The sequence below is a fragment of the Callorhinus ursinus genome, unplaced genomic scaffold (assembly GCF_003265705.2).
Source record: "Callorhinus ursinus isolate GAN/ISIS: 27379988/994484 unplaced genomic scaffold, GSC_fseal_2.0 scaffold11, whole genome shotgun sequence".
NCBI lineage: Eukaryota > Metazoa > Chordata > Mammalia > Carnivora > Otariidae > Callorhinus > Callorhinus ursinus.
The window spans coordinates 27,306,479-27,326,255 of NW_027397073.1; the positions used below are offsets into that span (position 1 = coordinate 27,306,479).

The window sequence follows — 19,777 nt, forward strand, 5'->3', positions numbered from 1 at the left end:
CACAGGGTCCCGTGCAGACATTATTAAGGATTTTGAGATAGTGACAGAAGAGCATTAAACCAAATGAGAGGGCCGTGTAAGTGCATGGGTCCTGTGAGGCTGGAAACGGGACAGACGGTACAGCACTTTAACTTGCAAATAGCTCGCCAGTCAGGGATGGGGTGGTCAGTGGAGGAGAGGGAAGGAGGTAGAACTGGAGATAGAAGTCAGTGGAGGTGGGAGCACTGCCTCTTTCTGGACATATTAGGGGATCTACTCTAGTGTAACGGGGTCACTCTCTCACTGAGGAGGGGGAGCGGGGGGAGGAACCAGGAACAATGAAGCCCCACCCCTCTCCACAAGGGGCTCAGTCTATTCCTGTTGAGATCCTGGCGCTGAGGCCAAGGAGCCAAGGTGGGGACCCCAGAGAATGGGAAGCTGGTGGCCCAGGAATGGCGCTGGGTCCTCTGGCCCCGGCCCCAGGCTCCCTGTCCTGCCCCCCAGGTCCTCACCTCAGTCTTGGGTCCTGGGCTCTGCCAGTGTCTCTCTCTGTTCAGCAATTGGATGGGCTGAATATGACATCACGGCTCTTTGGTGGGGCCAGCATCACAGCTGAAATTTGTCCAGCTCCAGAGGTTAAGAATTGCATGGAAACAGGCCAACTCTGACCCTGGGGACAGGGACACCCTCCTTTGACAAAATAATGTTGCCTGGGGTTATCTCCCACCTAATAACCCTTTAGAGGATCTCCTGCTGCAGCTTCCCTCATACTTACTATGTTCAAGGGCACTGGCCCGCAGCCCCTCTATACCTTCCACTGCGGGGGCATCCATCCTTGGCTGCATCCCCTGGGGAGCTCTGAAAACTGCTCCTGCCTGTCGCCCACCCCAAGATTCTGAGGGAGCTGGTCTGGCTACCAGGATTTTTAATGCCCGGCTGCCTGATTGGCTCACCTCCCACCCCCATGACGCCCTTTGCCACATCTGCTGAGGCCACACTAGAGGTGACACTCTCTCTCCAATGTTCCAGTGGGTCCTCCTGACTCACACTGACTCCTCAAGAAGCGAGTCCTGGGGAAAGGAGTGAGCACTGGCCCCTGTCCCTGCCCCTGGCCCGTCCTGGCCCCACCGGGCTGTTCACAGAGGGGAGGAGCCTCATGCCACCCCTGACACCCGCCTGCTGTTGGCCCTCTTCCTGTTATGGGACCGCCTGGCCTCCCAGCACCCGCTCTCCCACATTTCTCTGTGGGAGAAATACTGGTCTTTATCTCTTCCTCAAACATCTACCTGGCCGATGGAGCGCCTCTTCTAGTCTACCACCGGCCCACCCGTCTGTCCCCCTGCGGCTGCACCTGCTGCTGTCCCTGCCTCCCACCCCTTCCTTCCACTTTCCATCCCCCCGGAGGATCCGGAGGATCCGTACCTGCTCACACAGCATCCCTGCAGCTTCTCACCACGCCTCTCCGCCGGCCAGCGCTGCCCCTGCCGCGGGGCCAGGGAGACCCCTGCCTGAGAACCGCAGTGGGAGCGGAGGTGCGGCAGACGACCCAGCTGCTTCAGTGTCTTCCTTTCTAGGGCCCAGGCTCCGTGCCCAGCAGGTTTCCGGGGCCAATGCAAAACCTTGCTTGTCTGCTCAGCCTCCTGGGCCAGATGTTTCCTGTTTAGTGGTTTCATTTTTTGTAAGGTAGTCTCCTTTGGGGTGCAGGGCTGGAACCCAACAACACTGAGAAAGAGGCGAACATCACTTCTGAGGATTCTCTCTGCCTCCTGCGCATACCCCTCCCTCCTCCAGGCACCCCGTGCTTCTCACTTCACCCACGTCGGCCCTGCTGCCCCTTATCAAAACCCACTGGGGACTGAGGATGGCGGGGGCTCAACATAGTTGTTTTCCACCCTGGCTGCACACTGGGAGCTTTAAAACTACCTGGCCCCAGGCCGCTGCTGACCTATGTGATCTCTGGAGTCAGGTGATTCTAATCCAGCCCAGGCAATGATCTCAGAGTCTAGACCTTGACCCAGCAACATCCGTATGATCTGAGAGTTTGCTAGAAGTTCAGATTCTTGGTGCCACCCAAATCTACTAAATCAAAATCTTTGGGGGTGAGGGCCAGGAATCTGTGTTTTAATAAGCACTGCCGATGATTCTTATATGCATAAAAGTTTGCAAACCATGGCATTTTACTACTAGCAGAGCAAGGGGAAGGGATGACTGGAGGCAGCATCCTATTTCTGAGTTTATACCACTGGTTTTCAAAGCATGGGCCCTGGTCCCCATCATGCCAGAACTTGTTAGAAATGCAAATTCTCAGGCCCTGCCTCAGACCTACTGAATCAGAATCTGGGGGTTGGGGCTCTGTTTACCAAGGGCTATAGGTGATTCTGCTGTGTGTTCAAGTTTGAGGGCTACTGGTCTCCCATCCACCTGCCTCACCTAAGACCATTTCATGATCTGGGTCCAAACCATGGAGGCTCTGTAAGGAAAGGATGGTGGCAAAAGACATTTGTAGTGGCTTGAAGTTATTACCCATCAAATGATGACGTGCTTAGGGTTGGACGGTGGGTCTGTTCTGAAGAGTTCCTTCCCTAAACACTATTCAAGGAGTATATGTTGGGAAGTTTTGGAGGCAAGATTCAGGCAGCTGGCCTGCCTGAGATTCTGTGTGTCTCTTATGTGCAGGTGGTTAAATGCAGGAAGCAGACCACAAGATCCAGCCAGTCTGAGTGAACGGGCTCTGTAGAAGGAGACTGAGTGGGGATAAGAGGTATTTCCATTCCTCAGTCAATTATTTTCCCAGGGCCTCTAGGTGCCCATCTATGGCTAGTTCTTGGAAGAGACACAAAAAACAAAAACAACTGTGTGTGTATGTGTAGATGTACTTATATATGTGGGTACATATGTATGATTTCTGTATAAAAGCATAAATGTGTGTGTATACATAGGTGGGTTCGTCTCTGTGTGTGTTCATATGTGCACGTACTCCTGTGATAGCATGTGTATGTATTATGTATCTCTGTGTAGATACATGTGTGTATGTATGTGTGCATAAGTGTGTGTGTGTGTTATATGTGTGGGTTTGTATATTACAACCACTATTCTCGTAGGACTTACAATCTAATTGGAGAAAAGACCCATATAATTGAAGCAGAGAACAATTGTGTCCTATGCTCCATAGAAGTGACTTTAAGGGATTAAGGAAAGAGGGCCTCTGTGGAGATCATTTTGAGAAAGTTTCCCTAAACACGTGAGTTAGGAGAGGAAGGAAGAGGGACAGTCCACATGGTGAAATGAGGGGATGCCTTGGTGCACCCCCATTTGGGTCATACCTGAGCTATGTCCAGTGTCCAGCTAATCTTTTCCTTAGCATCTTAAAGCTAAGAAGAGGTTCTGATCTGGCCCCTCTGGCCCGAACACCCACATTTTAAAGGAAACCTACAAGATGATGTCCAGGCTTTCCTGGGCATTTCTGGTCACTGGGATTGCCTGAGACCTGGGGATAAGAGTGTGAGACCCTCCCTCCCCCCAGCGCCACACACGGATGGCTTCTGGTGTGGACCCGTTACATATCAGGGGTTCTTAGCGCTACATCAACACAGCGCCTCGGCGGGCATCATCCTCATTTATAGATGATGCGCTGCAGGCGAGAGATTAACCCCAGCCAGTAAGGAACAGAGAAGGGCTGCGTTCAAAACCGGCTCTGCCTGACTTCAGAGCTGGGACCTTTCCACACCCAACCTGGTGGACTCGTCAGTTAGGTTTGATGACTGTGGGAGGTGAATTTATTATCTCTGAGCTCCCCACTCTTCGTGAACCCAGCTGATAATCTCAACTCCACTGCTTTCATTCTCTACAACAACAAAATTTCCCTTTCTTTCCACATTTTATCTGAGATTCTAAAACATTTGAAAAGCGGAAATACATAACAAGCTCATTACTGTTGTTACTCTCGGGATTACAATGCTCATCTAATTTGGAGGCAAAGCACAGAATTATTTTAATATATAAAATTATATTTAATATATAAAATACATATTTTAAATGTTATAGCCTGGCCAGAATGTTTCCAAATGTTGGTGCACGCAGCATGGAGCACCAGGGGGCTTTGCGGATTGACCCTGCCCCAAGTCTGGGGCCACTGGGACATTGCCAGCCACAGGCTCTGATGGGCTGAGGAGAGCAAACTCTAAGCCCCACCCAGTTAAGATTTTTTTTTTCTGGCAGAGCTGAGTTACCCGTGTGCTTACTCTTTGCATGTGATCTTCATCAGCCCAGGAAAGGCGCCTCTCTTGAATGTATCAAAGTGGGCATGTCTTTTCCTTTTTATACTCCACTGCCTTTTCTCTATTTGTTTGTAGGAGTAATTGCAAACTGCGCATTGTTGTTTGATGTGCGTGCATTTTTAATTAATGCAAATGATATTGATCATAAATGTCACGTTCTGATTTTTTTTCCACGTTCTGATTTTTAGTCCAGCACTAGGTTGTTAAGATCTATCCACATTGCTCTGTGGACCCGGGCAGCTACCGGCTGCGGGGGCTGCACGGCGCGCCCCACTCCGCTTTGCCTCTGCCTTCTCCAGCTCTCCTGCCACCGTGAACACTGGGACAAACAGCCTTCCTGGAGGGCCACCGTGGAAGCAGGGCATACTTTCCCTGAGCACTGGACAGACTTGGGAGGGGAATTTCTAGGTCACAGAGGGTTTGTATACTTAACATGACTGAATACTGAGGACCTGCTCTCCAGGTGGCTGCCCCCGCCAACGTCCCATCAGCATTTTGTGATGATCCCAAGCTTGCTTTATGGTGTGATGATACATAGTCTATGTTGTTGATATATTCTAGGGATGCTTGTGTGTTCCCTGCTTGATTTTTTTAGGAGGGGGGATGTTGAGTGGAGGGTTTAGAATCCTGTGTGTAAATAATAGCCCACACTTACTGATTCTATTGTTTGTATCTCAGATATCTCTGTTCACTTTTTGTTCTCTTGATATATCAGTTTCTGAGGTTTTGGTTAAAGTTACAATTATTGATTTGTTTATTTCTCCCTGAAGTTCAGCCAACTGTTGCTTGATGCATTCAAGGTTGATTTTTTATGTAGTATATGTGTTTGTGATAATTATGTACACTTGTGCTATGTTCTTTTTACATCATTCTTTGTTCCTTTTTTAAAATTTATTTAAACTAAACAAAAATAAAAACAGTTCACTCATTTCCCCCACCATCCACCTCTCACCTCTGGCAACCAGTTTGCACTCCCACCAACAGAGCACGAGGGTACCCTTTTCCCCAGGTCCTTGCCAACACTTGTTGTTTCTTGGCTTTGATACTAGCCATTCTGACGGGTGAAATGATATCTCATTGTGGTTTTGATTTGCATTTTCCTGATGATTAATGACATAGATCATTCTTTGCTTTTTAACTTTTTTTTGGCCTTAAATTTCACTTTTCTTTTTAAAATTTTTAAAAGATTTTATTTATTTTCAGAGAGAGAGAGAGTGTGAGCGAGCATGAGCAGAGGGGAGGGGCAGAGGAAGAGGGAGAAGCAGACTCCTCGCTGAGCAGGGAGCTCCATGTGGGACTCGATCATAGGACCCTGGGATCATGACCTGAGCCAAAGGCAGACGCTTCACTGACTGAGCCACCCAGGTGCCCATTAAATTTCACCTTTCAAGGCCTTAAACTTTCTTTTGGTCTGTATTTATTTATTTATCTTATTGCATTTTTTTTTTTGTATTTAAACATTTATGTCTTTCTGTTTTAAATGCTTTTCTTGTGAACAGCAAATTGTGTAGTCTTTTTTCAAAAGTGCAACCTGAGGGTTTCTGTCTTCCAGTGGCAAATTTGATAGTTAACGTTTTTTTCAATTACTGTTATATTATGACCAGTTTCTACCTTCTGTTTATTTTTTTGTACTTACTATCTTTTGGGGGGGGAGTTTCCCCCCCTCCTTTGCTGCTTTCAATTGGAAAGATGGAATTTTCTTCGAGTTTCAAAATTCTGATTCTAATTTTGTTCTCATGGTGATTACTCTTATCACCCTTTTCTTCCTCCTTGTAGACTTTTTAAACTTCCCAGTTTTTCTACAAGCCAAGTACTCTAACAGGCTCTCCTGCCTCTTTTGTCTTTCCCTCCCCACCCCCATCACGTAGTATTCCTCTTTAGATTGTTACAGGTACTTTCCTTCTATTTTTTCCCCTTTGGTCCTAATGAACAACAAACATTACCAGTGTTCAATCTCCCTGCACTCCTTGTGCCCCTTGCAACATTTCCTGTATTTATTCTATTTGGATGCTTCCATCTGGTGTGTTTTCAGTGTTGGACTCGGTGGGTAAATCTTCTGAGCTTTTTTTAACGCCTGAGAATATGTTTGCTGTCCTTGAAGATGCCTCCTTACGTGGAATGGCGTCTACATGGCATTGCTGGATCACCTACTTAGAGTACCTAGTTTCTGAGCCTCCGGTCTGGAGCCCTACAGTCGTTCTCTTCTTCCGCCACACCGGCCTGGCAGTGGTGTGCTGGTAAGCTGGCTGTCTGGGGGAGAAAGCCCAGATTTGTAGTTTGTTGATTTCTGTGGTGGAAATACTACCCTTGCAGCTGATTTCAAGCTGTAGGTGTGACGGGAGAGATGCACTGACTTGCACAGCCAACTCTTGGGAACTGGTGGGAGCTGGCTTCCTCTCTCCTCTTGTTGGTGCCTAATTGAGGTGCTGATATAGACTTGAAATCCTGCGGCCTTCATACATTTTCTTGGGTTGAATTCTTTTATCCCATCTAGTCCCACCTTGCTTGATACCCTGGGCCAACTCAGTTTGCTCTATAGATGAGGATATTGAAATCCTTAGAACAGCTGAAGGGATTTGTTAGTGGTCAGTAAGCAGAATGGTATGCGTGTGGAGGGTTTCCTGCTCTTCATAAACCCAGATTATAACACTTTGGTGGAAAACACACAGAAAAGGGCTATTTTAATGGTTCGATGTCATCACTTAAGGGTTCTGGGGAACTGAGTGAATTGTGAACAGAAGCAGCCATCTGGGGAAATTCCTGGATGCCTGATCTTCAGAGAGCCACAACTCCATGGTCATTAAAATATAGCCTGAGACCTTCCTGGCCTCAAGGTGTGATCACAAACTCAGAGGTAGCCTCTGGAGTGTGACGCATTCTTCTTTCCCATGTGGGGGATTTTCTTCCAGCGGGAAGTGTTCCGTTTTCCTGGAGAAGTCATAATGGCTAGGTATGACGTGGTAGAGAAATAGGTAGCCCAAGGCTCTTGGGCCGGCAGAAGATGGCTGGGATCTCAGGGCAGACAAGGAAAGAAAACATAAATATAGACACCAGCTTTTTCCAAATGATGGATTTTGGTCAAATGTAATTATTTCCTTAACGCTGCATTTATAGAGCGTGTGTCTCCTGCCCCTTGCCTTCTTCCCCCATCTTATGTCCTCACCCCATCACACTGACTTGGGAGTGTAAGATGGGGGGGTGTCCCCTGAGGTGCTGGGGAAGGTTTATCCCTGTCCTGCGGAGGAGGGGTGGGAGGGCTGAGCCACGTGGCTTCCCACGGAGGGGTCCTGCGGGTTAGGAGCTCTACGCTGTAACCAGAGTAACTAAATAACAAGAGTTACTGGCCATTCAAGAGGGGCTGGGTTTGTAATTTTGGGATGCAAGACGAAAAGACTATGCCCTAAAAAGTAAGGTGTGTTGTTAATAACCTGTGCTTCTACTCAAACAAAAAACAATGACCGCGGTCATTTCCATATCATTCTCTTTGTCAGCGAATCGGACCTTCTTCTGATGATTTGTAACCCATCCTCACCGCAGGCAGACACTGGCTTGACCATGAAAAACCCCTCAAATGGGCAATGTGTGAACAGGGTAGGTGAACCCCAGTTTAAGAAAACCCTGATACCATCTTGCGAACTTAACCATTTAATAAGAGAATGCTTATGAATACTACCAAAGAAAATACATTTGTTTAAAACATGATTTGAGTGTTGAAAAAGATCAGTTTTCATCTTATGACATTTCCAGAAATATTTCTACTTTGTAAAGGAAGGCATGTTGGCATTTCCAGTGACTTTGGTTTCCTAACACCAAGTCTGGAGAGTATCTGCTCATGACTCAAGAACACATCTCAGAATATTAACATTTTCCTGCCTCTTCTCCAGGGAAGCCCTCCATCTATTACTTACTCAAAGTAATTACTTGATGGTCATGCTGATTTTGTCAGTTTATGGGCAAGAGAGAAGAATCAACACTTCTGATGTGGGAGAACGGTAGAGTCCCTCCCTGTCATGAAACTAGGAAGTCAAGGCTGAGAGCAGGGCTGTGCTCACTCAAGATGGCAGGAGCTCACTAGAGGCAGGGCTGGGGCAGAACCATCCCATCACCTTCCAGGCTAATGCATGTTCCCTGGTACTGTGCATGGCTCCATGACATGCCTGAGTTGGAGGCCCATGCTACCAATCTCTGTCTCCTTCTTGATGAGTTCTTTTTAGGGATGTGACTTATTTTGCAGAGGGGGGCAAATCCCCTCAAAGGGAGCTCTTCTGGAGTGAGCTATGGGTATGAAGTCTAAACTAACTGTATATTTGATAAGTGTTGTACATCTTAGAAATGAGAGGTCCCTAAATGGTGACTACACACATATGTCCTTATGTGGAGGAATAAACTAGGGTGTAGGCTTGCTTAAGGGGAAAATCACAGAACAGACAGAAAGGGAGGTTGCATAGTCTTCAGCCTGGGGAACCAGACAACCTGCTGAAGGCTGAATGTATGGTGACATGTTTTGAAAAAGGCAGTCTAGGAGACATCATAGGCCTGGTACTTTGTTATGGTTGATGCTCTTCTGTTTTTCTCCTGGGATAGGTAGTAGATGCGGTTGGCCTCTGGGTAGGTGACTTTGCTGAGCGGAAGCTTATAGATGGCGGGGTTGTTGGTTGTCAGGAGCAAGAAGGTGAGCGCCGAGAGGCAGAAGGGCCAGGTGCATGGTGGCAGTCCAAACTGAGCAAGGGGCAGGGGGGAGACACAAGAGAAGCCTTGGTTATATCACATGCTTGTGTTTGTTTCATCAGCCTTTACCAACCCTATACAGCCCCGGGTGAGGACAGAATGCTTCGTGGGCAATGGTAGGAATAATACTTAATTCTTGGCCAATGTAATCATGTCAGTGCTCTCTGCCTGCATTGTAACAGGTGGACCCACGTTCTTCATAATGCAGCCATTGAAACCCTATTATAATATGGCTTTATGTAGAAATCCTGTTTTGTCTCAGGCTGTCTGGCCAGGCTATACCTCCAACTCTAGGAACTATGACCATTGCCTGCCTTCTCCCATAGCCCCTGTTGAAGGAACAGCTTTGGCAGTCATTTTGTAGTTCATGATATTTCTCTCTTTGGTCACAACTGATTGGACCAGAGCAAGGTGCTTGACTCAAATGCAACTTCCACAGGCAGATGGCCTGGGAATTGGATCCCTCTTTTGAGAATTTGAACTAAGAGAGACTGAGCTCTTGGTCTGAAAGGACTGGAGGGCCAACCAGTGCTGGGTGGCCACTGGGGGACTGCGTGCACTGCAGAGAGACACAGGGAGACAGAACAGACATTTGGAGAGAGGCAGAGACATGCTGTCCTAGTCACAGGGCCTGGAAGTGGAGGGCAGCGACTTCTCTTCTCAAGGGCTCTCTCATTCCCAGCTCCCCTTCTCATGGTGTTGACCTATTTTTTATTCCTTAAGATGCCCTGAGGCTTTTTGATATGCCTCCCCACTCTTACTTGAGATCACTTGAGTGGAGAGCTTGCTGACAAGGAGCCTTCAGACTCAACTCTGAGGCAGACCAAATCATGTCCTCCCCACCTCCAGCCTCATTTCATTATAAGCAGTAAAGACCTCAGATAATACCATGTGCCCGTAATGTGTGTGTTCAAAGATGGTGCTGCTGCATGGGACTTGGGGAAGAACAATGGCAGCCAGAACCGTGGCCATAAGATACTCAGGCATAATGAATTCCACCCAATGAGTCTCCTGAAAGCCCTGCTCACACTACACAGTGTGTTTTGGGAAGCACCCCCCGGAGTCCCACAGTGGGAAAAGACGTAGGTCTAGAGTCCCACGGGCCCAGATCCACATCTCAGCTCCAACCACCTTGTTAAAGGCATTTCAATCGTCTGAGAGCTATTTCCTCAAGAGTTAAGTAGGGATAACAATGTCTACTCAGAGAGTTGGTGCCTCATGCATACTAAGGACCCCATAAATAGCCCTCAGCACGTGGTCATGACCGTGGAGTAGACGGTGGCATTGTGGAAGACATAGGCCGTGCATACGCATGCTGGTGAGAAAGCAGAGAAACGCAGCTCCTGAGTGCTCTCATTTGTGGAGGGCTCGAAGGGGCTCATAAATGTCACTCGACATTTTTATATCCTGTGCCTCAAGGAGATTAGAAATTCCTTCAGAGTGAGTAAATAGCCTGCACTTTTTCATATCCTTGAGAGTGATCAGCACAGTGGCTTAAACATCATAGGCACACAGAAAATAACCTTGATTTAGGAAAAAAAAGCCTAAATTGAGTGGTATAACCTCTAACTTCTCTGTACACAGAAGAAAGGGCCAATCATCCTGTAAGTGCCTGGGATCCTGTTTGGCATCTCTTCTAGTCTTTGCCCAAGGAAAGCACGTGACACCCAGTCACTGCCTGGACAGTCAGCTGTAAGGATGGGTACACGCAGGATGTGAAAGCCTGGAGCACAAGGAGCCACAGAGCCCATACTCCATGCTCTTACTACCCGTCCGTGTTTCTGACGGCTGACTCTTCAGCCCCAGCTCTTATATTCCCCATGGTGGTGGCTTGCTCCCCTAGAGTTTCAGTCATTCAGCATGTCTTAAGCACCTGTCATGTGCTGGGTACTGCAATAGGTACTAGAGATAAAGACTGGAATACGACCGGGCCCCAGTTCTGAAGGAGCACACAGGCTGAAGGTGTTCGAGGAAGAATGTATACGAGGCTCGTCACTACCGTACTCCAAGTGTCGTAGCAAAGGCACGTACACAATTCGCTGGGGCCCAGAGAGAGATTTAGTCCACTGGGGGACATAGGATGGTATCAGGGAAGGCCAATTCTCTTGCCTAGAAAATTCCTTCCTAAGCTAAGTTCAACCTGCCCAATTTCACTAAGGGTGAAGAAGGGATTTAGGCAGGTGTGGGTAGAATGCCCACCTTCGTCCCCATTTTCAGGACCACTGGGACTTTTTGTGGTTGCTTTTATAAAATGTGCCCTTGAAACCTTATCCAAAAGGGGGAGGCATTGACTGTGGGCTGAGTCACTAGCCCTCTGTGCTGGGCCGTGGGCCCTAACCCTCTTCTGGGGCTGGCCATGCGGCTCCTCCTGACTCCGACACCAGCTCACACCAGCACTCAGACAAAGATGGGGTTCTTGGACGGCTGCTCATAGCCACCAGCTCATAGCCACCAGCTCAGCCTTCTCTCAGGTATGGCTGCAGCTTGGTTCCCTGTCTTCCCTGAAGGCTTCCCTCACGACCCCCTCAGCGCCGAGTTGCCAAGGGATGAACAAAGATGAACACTGGCCCATCAGCTAGTTGGGCAGTTGCTCTATACACACACACACACACACACACAAATTAAATAATAAAGATTTAAAACGGGATCTAGAGGATGAGGTGACAGAAAGAATTCAATTTACAAGATAATGCTCGTCAAATTGTCCTTCTATAAGAAGCTCCGTGGGCCCAAGGCCAATGGGATCTGATTGGACCAGCAGTTGACACTGAAACTTTTGAGACCTAGCTCCTTCTGTCTGGCAGGTGCCAAGGCAGGCAGTGTGATTTGAGACGAGAGGGACGAATTGGGGAAGGGTTCCCGGAGGAGAGGTTCGCACTGGCTTTGGGGAGCGGAAGGAACAGCAGGAAGGGTGGTGTGGCACGTTCTTAGACTCACCACGGAGAGCACGTTAGCCAGCGCGGCGCCCAGGTAGGCCGCAAACAGGGCTGCAAAGAGAACCAAGGCACAGTCCAGTGACTAGCGGTGCCTCAAGCTCAGCCTACACATTAGCCCCCCAGACATTTAGGCCACAAATGCTATCTCGCCGATTAAATAAAACTTGAGTTATGCTTCTCTTACTTGACAGCTTTGAAATGTGTTAAATCCCAGGCAAATGCCAGCACAGCTAAGGTGGAAGATGAACTTTGTTAAAAAGGGCCAGAATGGAGCCATTATGGTTCTCTTGGGTCCCACCACCTTCCTTTCTAGCAAAGGAACATTTAGCAGCATAAACCATACATGAAAATTTTACTCTATGGCCAAGGCCAAGTGGATCCCAGCCCTCCCTGCTGGAATATTTCATCCCAAGTTATTAACAGAATATGGGCTTCCAGTGAGGAGCAGCAACCTGTAGGCTTGAGGAAGACCACATAGGCCCACTGCCTCGTCTTTCAGGCTCTGCCTGCAGAGGGCATGGCCAGGCTGGGCCGCTGGGAAGAGCCAAGAGCCAGTAAGAGGTGAGGAGGCTCTGTGAAAATGAGCCAGTGGACCTGCGCTTTGCTTCTGCATCCTGTTTCTCAACTGAAAGCATCTTAATTGTCCCTAGGGTATTAACAACAGCAAATCTTTATTAGACAGTCCCTGAGTACCCATACCCTTCAGCATTCCTACAACGTAAGCATTATTTGAAAGTCCTATGATTAGTGTTTGGGTGCTTAAGGTTAATTGCTGTAACTGATGTAAATCACCCAGTTCTATATATAAAGATTAATTTGTGGAGGAGTTGCCCTGTCGGTTAGCTTCAATCACCAGCCAGGGAGTGGCAATCACAGAGACAGCCCAGGAACAACAACCAAACAACCACCAGCTCAAAATTCTGTCTTCATGTGGCTGAGTGCTTTGTGTTCCATGAAAATAATTTTTACTGCGTGAATCATTAATCAACCATTCAAAAACAGGTTTAGATAAAAAGCCTTTTACGAAGCAAACAATCCTCCCATTTATCTTTGGAGGATCCACAGGGTTTTCAGTGCCGTTTTCCCTACAGGGACAGGCACGGGGGCGTGCAAGGTGCAAAGGGACGTGGTGGCAGTCCCTACCGCAGGCGACGGCCAGGACGTGCGTCTGCCAGGTCAGGACGTAGAACATGCCTCCAATGGCAATGCAGGCCAGCGTGCTGTTGAAGCCGCACAGGCCGAAGTAGATGGAGTCCAAGGGCGTCGCTATAGTGAGGGCTACGAGAGAAGACAGGCATCGGTGTTGAGTTTGGGGGGGGTCTCATGGGGCTCTCCTGCTGGCCCCTAAAACCACCACAGTGCTCAAAGCCCAGACCAGCCATTCTCTTAGGCATTTATAAAAAAGAACTTCTGATTTTATTCAGTGAAAAAAATAACTAAAGGGAAGAAACGGCCAAAGAGCCACATGAGTCCTAGTGGTGTAGCTGTTACGGTAGAAGAGAGCTTTTGGAGTAAGGACTCTGTGGCCTTTTGAAGCAGTCCAGAGAACTTCCCTCCCCTGCCAAGAAAGAGGACTTTTCCTTCTTCATTGATATCTTAATGTTCTCTACTGGAGTATCATCTCTTGAGATAAGACGTAAAACACAAACATGCCTATAATTAACCTCTCTCAAACTTTACATTTATACTAAGGTGTAAATGGCTAACACCAAAGCCTTTCTGGAGGGCAGCTTTTGCTCACAGAAGCATGAGGGCACTGGCACCCAAAGTGGGGAAACAGGGCATAATGGAAGGAGTGAAAGTTGGCGGGAATCAGCAGGGGTCGGGGCGTCACGGGTATTGAAGACACGTGTCACCATTTTCTTTGGAGCTGACTCCAGACACTAACATCCTTATGGCCCATTAGTAAGGGAGAAGTGATGAGACTAACCTGCTAACATCCCCACAGTGGAGCCGATCGCAGCGTGCAAGCAAATGAGAGGGGACGAGATGAACAGAGCTATGAGGAAAATGCCTCCGGTCCAGGGGTTGTCGCAGCCGTAGACCTGGCCGATTCCTACAGGGATGGCTCTCAGAAGCTGTGGGGGCAAAGAATCACGTGCAGTTATAGAGGGAGACCAGGGACAACTGGAACCTTGGCTGGAAAAGATTTGTGCCAAAGTTTCTACCCTAACATTTTGCAGCAGGTTTCCAAGATATTTGTATCCAAATAGATGAACTCTGAAAGGAACACAAGCTTTTCTGTTTTAATCTTGAGTTCTTAGAACAATAGTTTAAGATGTTAAGTTTCCTTTATTTAGAAACATGAGTATAAGGCACTGCACCCCCACTGAAGAGAAACTAGAAACTTAAAATGAGATGTCTGATCAAGGTTGGGGTTTCGAAACTCTCTTGTAATGTTTAAAAAAAAAACCCTAAAATTACGACTAAAAGGCTGAATATGCTATGAAAAAATGTTATTTTGTGTTTCCAAGAATAAGGTGTCTGGGCTGTGGTCATGTTAATCTGTTCTGGGTGAGCAGTTGGACTCACAGAAGAGTCTCTGAGGAGGTAGTATCATGGTCTCTGCTCTTTGGTTGATAAGTCAATGAAATGGTGACCGATAGATGAGCTCCCAGCTTGCGTCAGGCCTCCACGTAGCTCAGGGAAGCGGGGCCTGTCTGCCAATGTGAAGGGCTTGAGGAGGCAGGATCCACTGCCTGTGGGCGCTTGCACATGTGCTCTGGAGTTCAAGAAAAGCATCCTGGGCATGCAGCCTTCCCCAGCGACTGGGGTTGGGTCCCATGGTTTGGAAGGTTGGCCAAAGGCCCTTGAGTTAGAAAGTGCATAAGGGAGTGGCCATGCAGGGTACACTGGGGTTCATCTCACCCCTTGGGCAGTGAGCTGAGACGAAGCAGAGTCCTGGGCCAGGGTGTCTATATATTACGAGGAAGCAGCTCTTCTCTCAGCCCATTGCCTTCCGAGAAGACTCTGTCCCTGGAGCTATGCGGAGACAGGAAGACATTGCAGGAGCCCGTGGGGTGGCCTAGTGGGCTAACCCTCCAGACTCAATTTCCTGTGACCCCAGGAACAGGGAACAGGGTGGGGGCTCCGGCATTACCATGTGGGTGCGGGCGGGCAGGTTGGAGAGTTTGATACAGAGGGAGCGGTGCTGGGCAGTGTATTCCCAGCTGGTGACACCATCTAGGGGGCCCTCTGGGGACCAGAGGGCAGAGGAACTCATGGGGCTTCAATATTGTTGGGAGATTTAGACCCTCCTTCTGACATTTACTTGTCTCCCCAACACTCAAGGCTCTCATGAGTGGTCAAAAAGACAAAACATATTAGTCATTATCATAATCCATTTAATTGGCTAGAGTTACTTCTTAAAAGGCAACCACCAGGGGCGCCTGGGTGGCTCAGTCGTTAGGCGTCTGCCTTCGGTTCGGGTCATGATTCCAGGGTCCTGGGATCGAGCCCTGCATCGGGTTCTCTGCTCAGTGAGAAGCCTGCTTCTCCCTCTCCCTCTCCCTCTGCCTGACGCTCTGCCTACTTGTTCTCTCTCTCTCTGTCAAATAAATAAATAAAATTAAAAAAAAAAAGGCAACCACCAAAAACTGAATTTTTCTTTTCTGGAACTTTGGGGTTCTAAAGTATTTGTACGGGATTCCCTAATTGTTTTTCATTTCTACAAAATTCCTAGGTATCTTTTCCAATGAAAATGTGGCATAGAGAATGCATAATATCTTCAAGTTACCCTTTCTAACACCATCTCCCCATAGCCAACCAGTTAGAGCAACTGTGCCTTCAAAACTGATTGATGGGGTACATACCATGAGAGGGAAGCCTAATGAGTGAATTATCAACCTTTTCTCACATCTGGTTCACAAAGGTCCTCACACACACACACACACACACACGCACACACACACAAACAAGGATGAGGCCAACATGAATATTTCTCTTCCTAAATAATGTATTATTATTATTATTATTTCTCATCCTAAATAATGTTTCTTAGTGCACATGCAGGGCCTTTCTACCATGCTGTTGTATTCTATGAAATGCTACAAGAAATGAGTCATTGTTATTTCTGAAAGTTCTTTCAACAAGCCCAAGTGATTTCGTGGTTAGATGATGACTTGTCAATAACAAAGTTCCAGAGCAAGCCCCAGACCATGGAGGGTAGTCTAGTGTAATGGAAAGCAGGAGGACCTTAGCGAAAACGTGTCTTATTAATTATCTTGGCAGACTTCCAGAGGCCAGCATTATATACAAAATACTTGCAAAAAAATGTTAAAAGCTCTAATATCTAGACATTTCTTAATGGAGGAACACCTGCGCTTTATGGTGTGACCACACCTCAGATAGCGAATGCAATCCATTCTGGAGGTCGCAACAGAGACTTCGTTAGCCCACAGGTGGTCGTGTAATGTGTATGTCTTTAGTGATTCAGTGAGACCAATGGAAGAAAATATACAGTGCAGGCTGGAGGAAAATTGGAGGAAATCATCAAAAAGATTTTTTCCAAAAGGAAAAAGGAAAGAACCCAGGTGTAGCAGTAGGAGGTCAGAGTGCTAATCTCAACTCTGCTCTTCACTGATTAGGTGTGTGACCTCAGGCCTCAGTTTCTTCCTCTGTGCTAGGACAGCATGGGACCAAAAATGGTCCTGTTAGCTCTTACGGAGAGGAAGGAAAAGAATGGTGGCTAAAGAGAGACCGCATGCCAAGTGCCTCACACCCACACCATGGGTAATAGTCATTACCCATGGAGGCTGCAGTAAATGCCACATTAACATGGCATTTGGACAGATGCTGCCCTTCTGCCTTCCCCGACACCTACCAAGGGCACTTGGACCTCTGACCAGGTGATGTTGGGTGCGGAGGATGCAGGCTGCAGCAGCGTCGTGGGGAAGAAGAGATTGTAGTGGCCGGTGGCCGCCAGGTACAGGGTCACGGCGATGTTGAAGGGCAGTGTGAAGACTGGGAGGTCCCACTTGCTGAAGATGGTCCCCAGGGCACTGGAGAGGATGGGGCTGTGGCAGAAGCACAGGAGACTGTTCAAGAAGTTCAGGCCCTGACACTAGGCTGAGCAGGGGCACTTTCCCAAGGAAAAGCAGCCTGCTGGGTTCGTTCTCTGAGCCTGACTGGCCCCTGAGTACATCTTTCCATGGCCTCTTCCCTGGGCCTGGTGCGGTGATAGGGTAGACGCCCAGGCTCAGCTTTAGAAAGAGGGCTTTCTGGGGGAAGACCTAAGGCAAAGAGTCACAGAAGCTTCTTGAAAAGTCATGCAGCGCCATGCTTCGGCATGAGGAGAGTGGGGGAGTGACGCGAGCAGAATTGTAGTCTTTCCTTCCTTCCTTCCTTCCTTCCTTCCTTCCTTCCTTCCTTCCTTCCTTCCTTCCTTCCTTCCTTCCTTCCTTCCTTCCACAAATGTTTGTTGAGCAGCTGAGAGCACCAAGCCTCCTGCCCGGAATTCCCTGTGGCTGATTTCTGGAGGGGAAGGGGAGCTAAGGCCTGACCCTCTAAGGGCTCTGCCCAGCGGCTGGTCCTTCAGCCTACACTAGGAGGTTGTCCCAGGCTGGTCAGGGGTCCCAAGGACGGGGGAAAGCTGGGTGGGGGGCAGCAGGAGGAATGAGGTTTCTAGAAATGGATAGGATGCTGTGGTATGGCTCTTCACCTATATATGGGCCTCATTTCCTTTCTCTGTGCTCTGGCTGAGTAGGACCAGAAACCCTTTTAGATCTTAGACAAAGAAGAGTGGAGGCTGGTAGGTACTGAGACATTGTCCACAGATCAGCTAGCATGGTTCTGTCACTGTATGACATTAATAATTATTTCCAGTGGATGCTTCTGATGTGCGAAGTCCATGCCCCCTTCAAGTTGAGTTTAGACAGGGAGCTGGGGTGAAAAGGTTGGCAGCCCTTGACTGCACCCGCAGCCTCAGGAGCAAACTTACCACGACATGGACATCATGATGACGGGGAGCAGAAGCCACCAGTAATAGTTGCCTTTGTCTGAGAACACGGCCATCAGCAGCCCCACCAGCACCCCGTTGTAGCCGTGGAGTCCTGCCGCAATGGCCGACCTGGGGGGGTGGAGGAGGGCTGGGGTAGTGGGGTCCCCCCAGGGCCTCAGGAGGGGCACTGCCTTCTTGACTTTCCTTCTGACCCAGATTTTTCTCGGTTGGGGCCCGACTGCACACACCTTCCAGCAGATGGCCCCACTGGGAATGGGAAGGGAAGACATCAGCCCTTCACGTTCCCCTGGGTGATGTGGAGCTGTTACCAAATAACGAGGGAGTGGCTGTTGTTAGTTATTAGTGTCCTTAGTCTGAACAGTGTCTGAGGTCGGAGGCCAGCAGCAAGGCGATGGGAAGGTGGCATAGGGTCCCTGCAGGAAGTGACCTCTGGCTTCACGCTCGGGCCCTGGGCCTCCTGGAATTTACCTGTCCTGGCTCAGGATGAGGGCTGTCAAAGTGGACACAAAAGTGCCCAAGCAGCCCGAGATGGCCCACCAGGGGTTCTGGACGAAGAGGCCCAGCACAATGAGGATGCCGCTGAGGGGGTTGTTCACAAACATCACCTGCGACGTGCCCCGGAGGACCCAGTCAAGGAACTGGAACACTGGGGATTTGTCTGAAATGGAACCAGGGCAGGGAGTCAATGTTCAGGTGTGCCGGGCCTGCATGGGGCTCAGGTGGGTGGGTGGAAGGTACGGGAAGCTCTGCGTCCAAAGTGGGTTCGCAGGGCCCTACCGTCACCTGCCACAGAGGGGGATACACCAGGAACCCAAGAGGTCATTCGGCTGTCCAGAAAACTCTTCAGACCCATCGTCAGCTGGTTGTGGTCTTTACATTGTTTTTCAAGCAGTGGGGATAAGGTACCCTGAGCTATCTGTCCGCCGCCGTGAGAGCGGCATGATTTTTCAAGAAGACACATCCAAAAAGAAAATTCTCTTGGTGCACAGAGGGAGGATTGCGAGAGAGAACTTACTGGACTAGTAGACACAGTTCTCCCAAGAGTCATCCATAGGGCCGACATTTTTTTTTTTTGGAATGGTGACTCTAGAATCCCAGGCCTAAATGCCCGATGGGGTATGTGTGAGAGCACGGCTGCTCGGTTTGGAAATGAGGGCTCGCACACTGACACGTATTGTATTCACCTCCCAAGAGTGCATGTCTGCCGTCACAGCAAAACTCCTGTTCCTTCTGAGCGACCGTAGAAACGGTACTCAATCTAATCTACCAAGAACCGCGGCATGGCGCCTGCTGGGGACGGTTGGAAGTGACACTCCAGGGGCAGGGTCAAGGGCTTTGCTTGCAGGACCTTTACCTTTAAGCCCCTCGCCGCACTCCTTCATCTCCCCGGTGATGTAACTGAGGGCTCTGCTGACCCTCTTCCCATGGGCAGTCAGGTGACTCTGAATCCAGGAAGCCATGGAAGTGTTCGCTTCCACTTTTATCTCAGTGCTGTCCTCCATGGCGTCCAGATCCTGTCCAGGGGCAAGACAAGGAGCTCCCACACCCTGCGCTTCCCACGCAGAGAAGCCACATTTGTGTTAGCTCGGGGACCAAGTTAATGTTTTCATTTGGTATTTAGGAATACCTTTTGTCTTGTCTGATGTGTTACCTCACTGAGTATGGGCAACAACCTTGCAGTACAAGACACCGTACTTACCCTCATCCTGGGGATGAGGGCTCCAGCATGGATGGAGGGTTCTCACCGGCAAAGATCAAGGTCAAACAGTAGAATTGATATTTAACCACTGATCTTTAGACTCTTTATTTCAACCATGACTACCCCTATACCGCACTCTTTCCAGAAGAAATTATTCCCCACCCCCAGCTTGTCTCGTCTTTAAAATTTAACTGTCCAT

The 19,777-nt window shown here is 48.7% G+C and overlaps 2 protein-coding genes and 1 long non-coding RNA gene across 4 annotated transcripts in view; 1 reads left to right on the forward strand and 2 right to left on the reverse strand.

Moving 5' to 3' along the window:
• SLC14A1 (solute carrier family 14 member 1 (Kidd blood group)) overlaps nt 1-1,556 on the reverse strand; it is a 45,800-nt gene extending 44,244 nt beyond the window's left edge. The window contains exons 1-2 of one of the 2 annotated variants that reach the window (XM_073898270.1): nt 1,402-1,556; nt 492-591 (exon numbers count right to left, since the gene is read on the reverse strand). Coding sequence is in view for 1 of the 2 variants with exons in the window: in XM_025886532.2 (XP_025742317.1) it covers nt 1,402-1,416 (15 nt within the window). In the remaining variant the exon portion in view is untranslated. The remainder of the gene's footprint in view (nt 1-491; nt 592-1,401) is intronic. The other variant, XM_025886532.2, reaches the window with a different exon arrangement.
• The window catches only part of LOC141373732 (uncharacterized), an 85,305-nt gene that overhangs the window by 59,148 nt on the left and 6,380 nt on the right, over nt 1-19,777 (forward strand). The window lies entirely within an intron of this gene.
• SLC14A2 (solute carrier family 14 member 2) overlaps nt 7,893-19,777 on the reverse strand; it is a 489,283-nt gene continuing 477,398 nt past the window's right edge. The window contains exons 18-25 of the mRNA XM_025886617.2: nt 19,234-19,393; nt 18,348-18,537; nt 17,859-17,987; nt 16,743-16,935; nt 13,851-13,998; nt 13,064-13,198; nt 11,922-11,971; nt 7,893-8,975 (exon numbers count right to left, since the gene is read on the reverse strand). Of these exons, the coding sequence (XP_025742402.2) occupies nt 8,775-8,975; nt 11,922-11,971; nt 13,064-13,198; nt 13,851-13,998; nt 16,743-16,935; nt 17,859-17,987; nt 18,348-18,537; nt 19,234-19,393 (1,206 nt within the window). The 3' untranslated portion in view covers nt 7,893-8,774. The remainder of the gene's footprint in view (nt 8,976-11,921; nt 11,972-13,063; nt 13,199-13,850; nt 13,999-16,742; nt 16,936-17,858; nt 17,988-18,347; nt 18,538-19,233; nt 19,394-19,777) is intronic.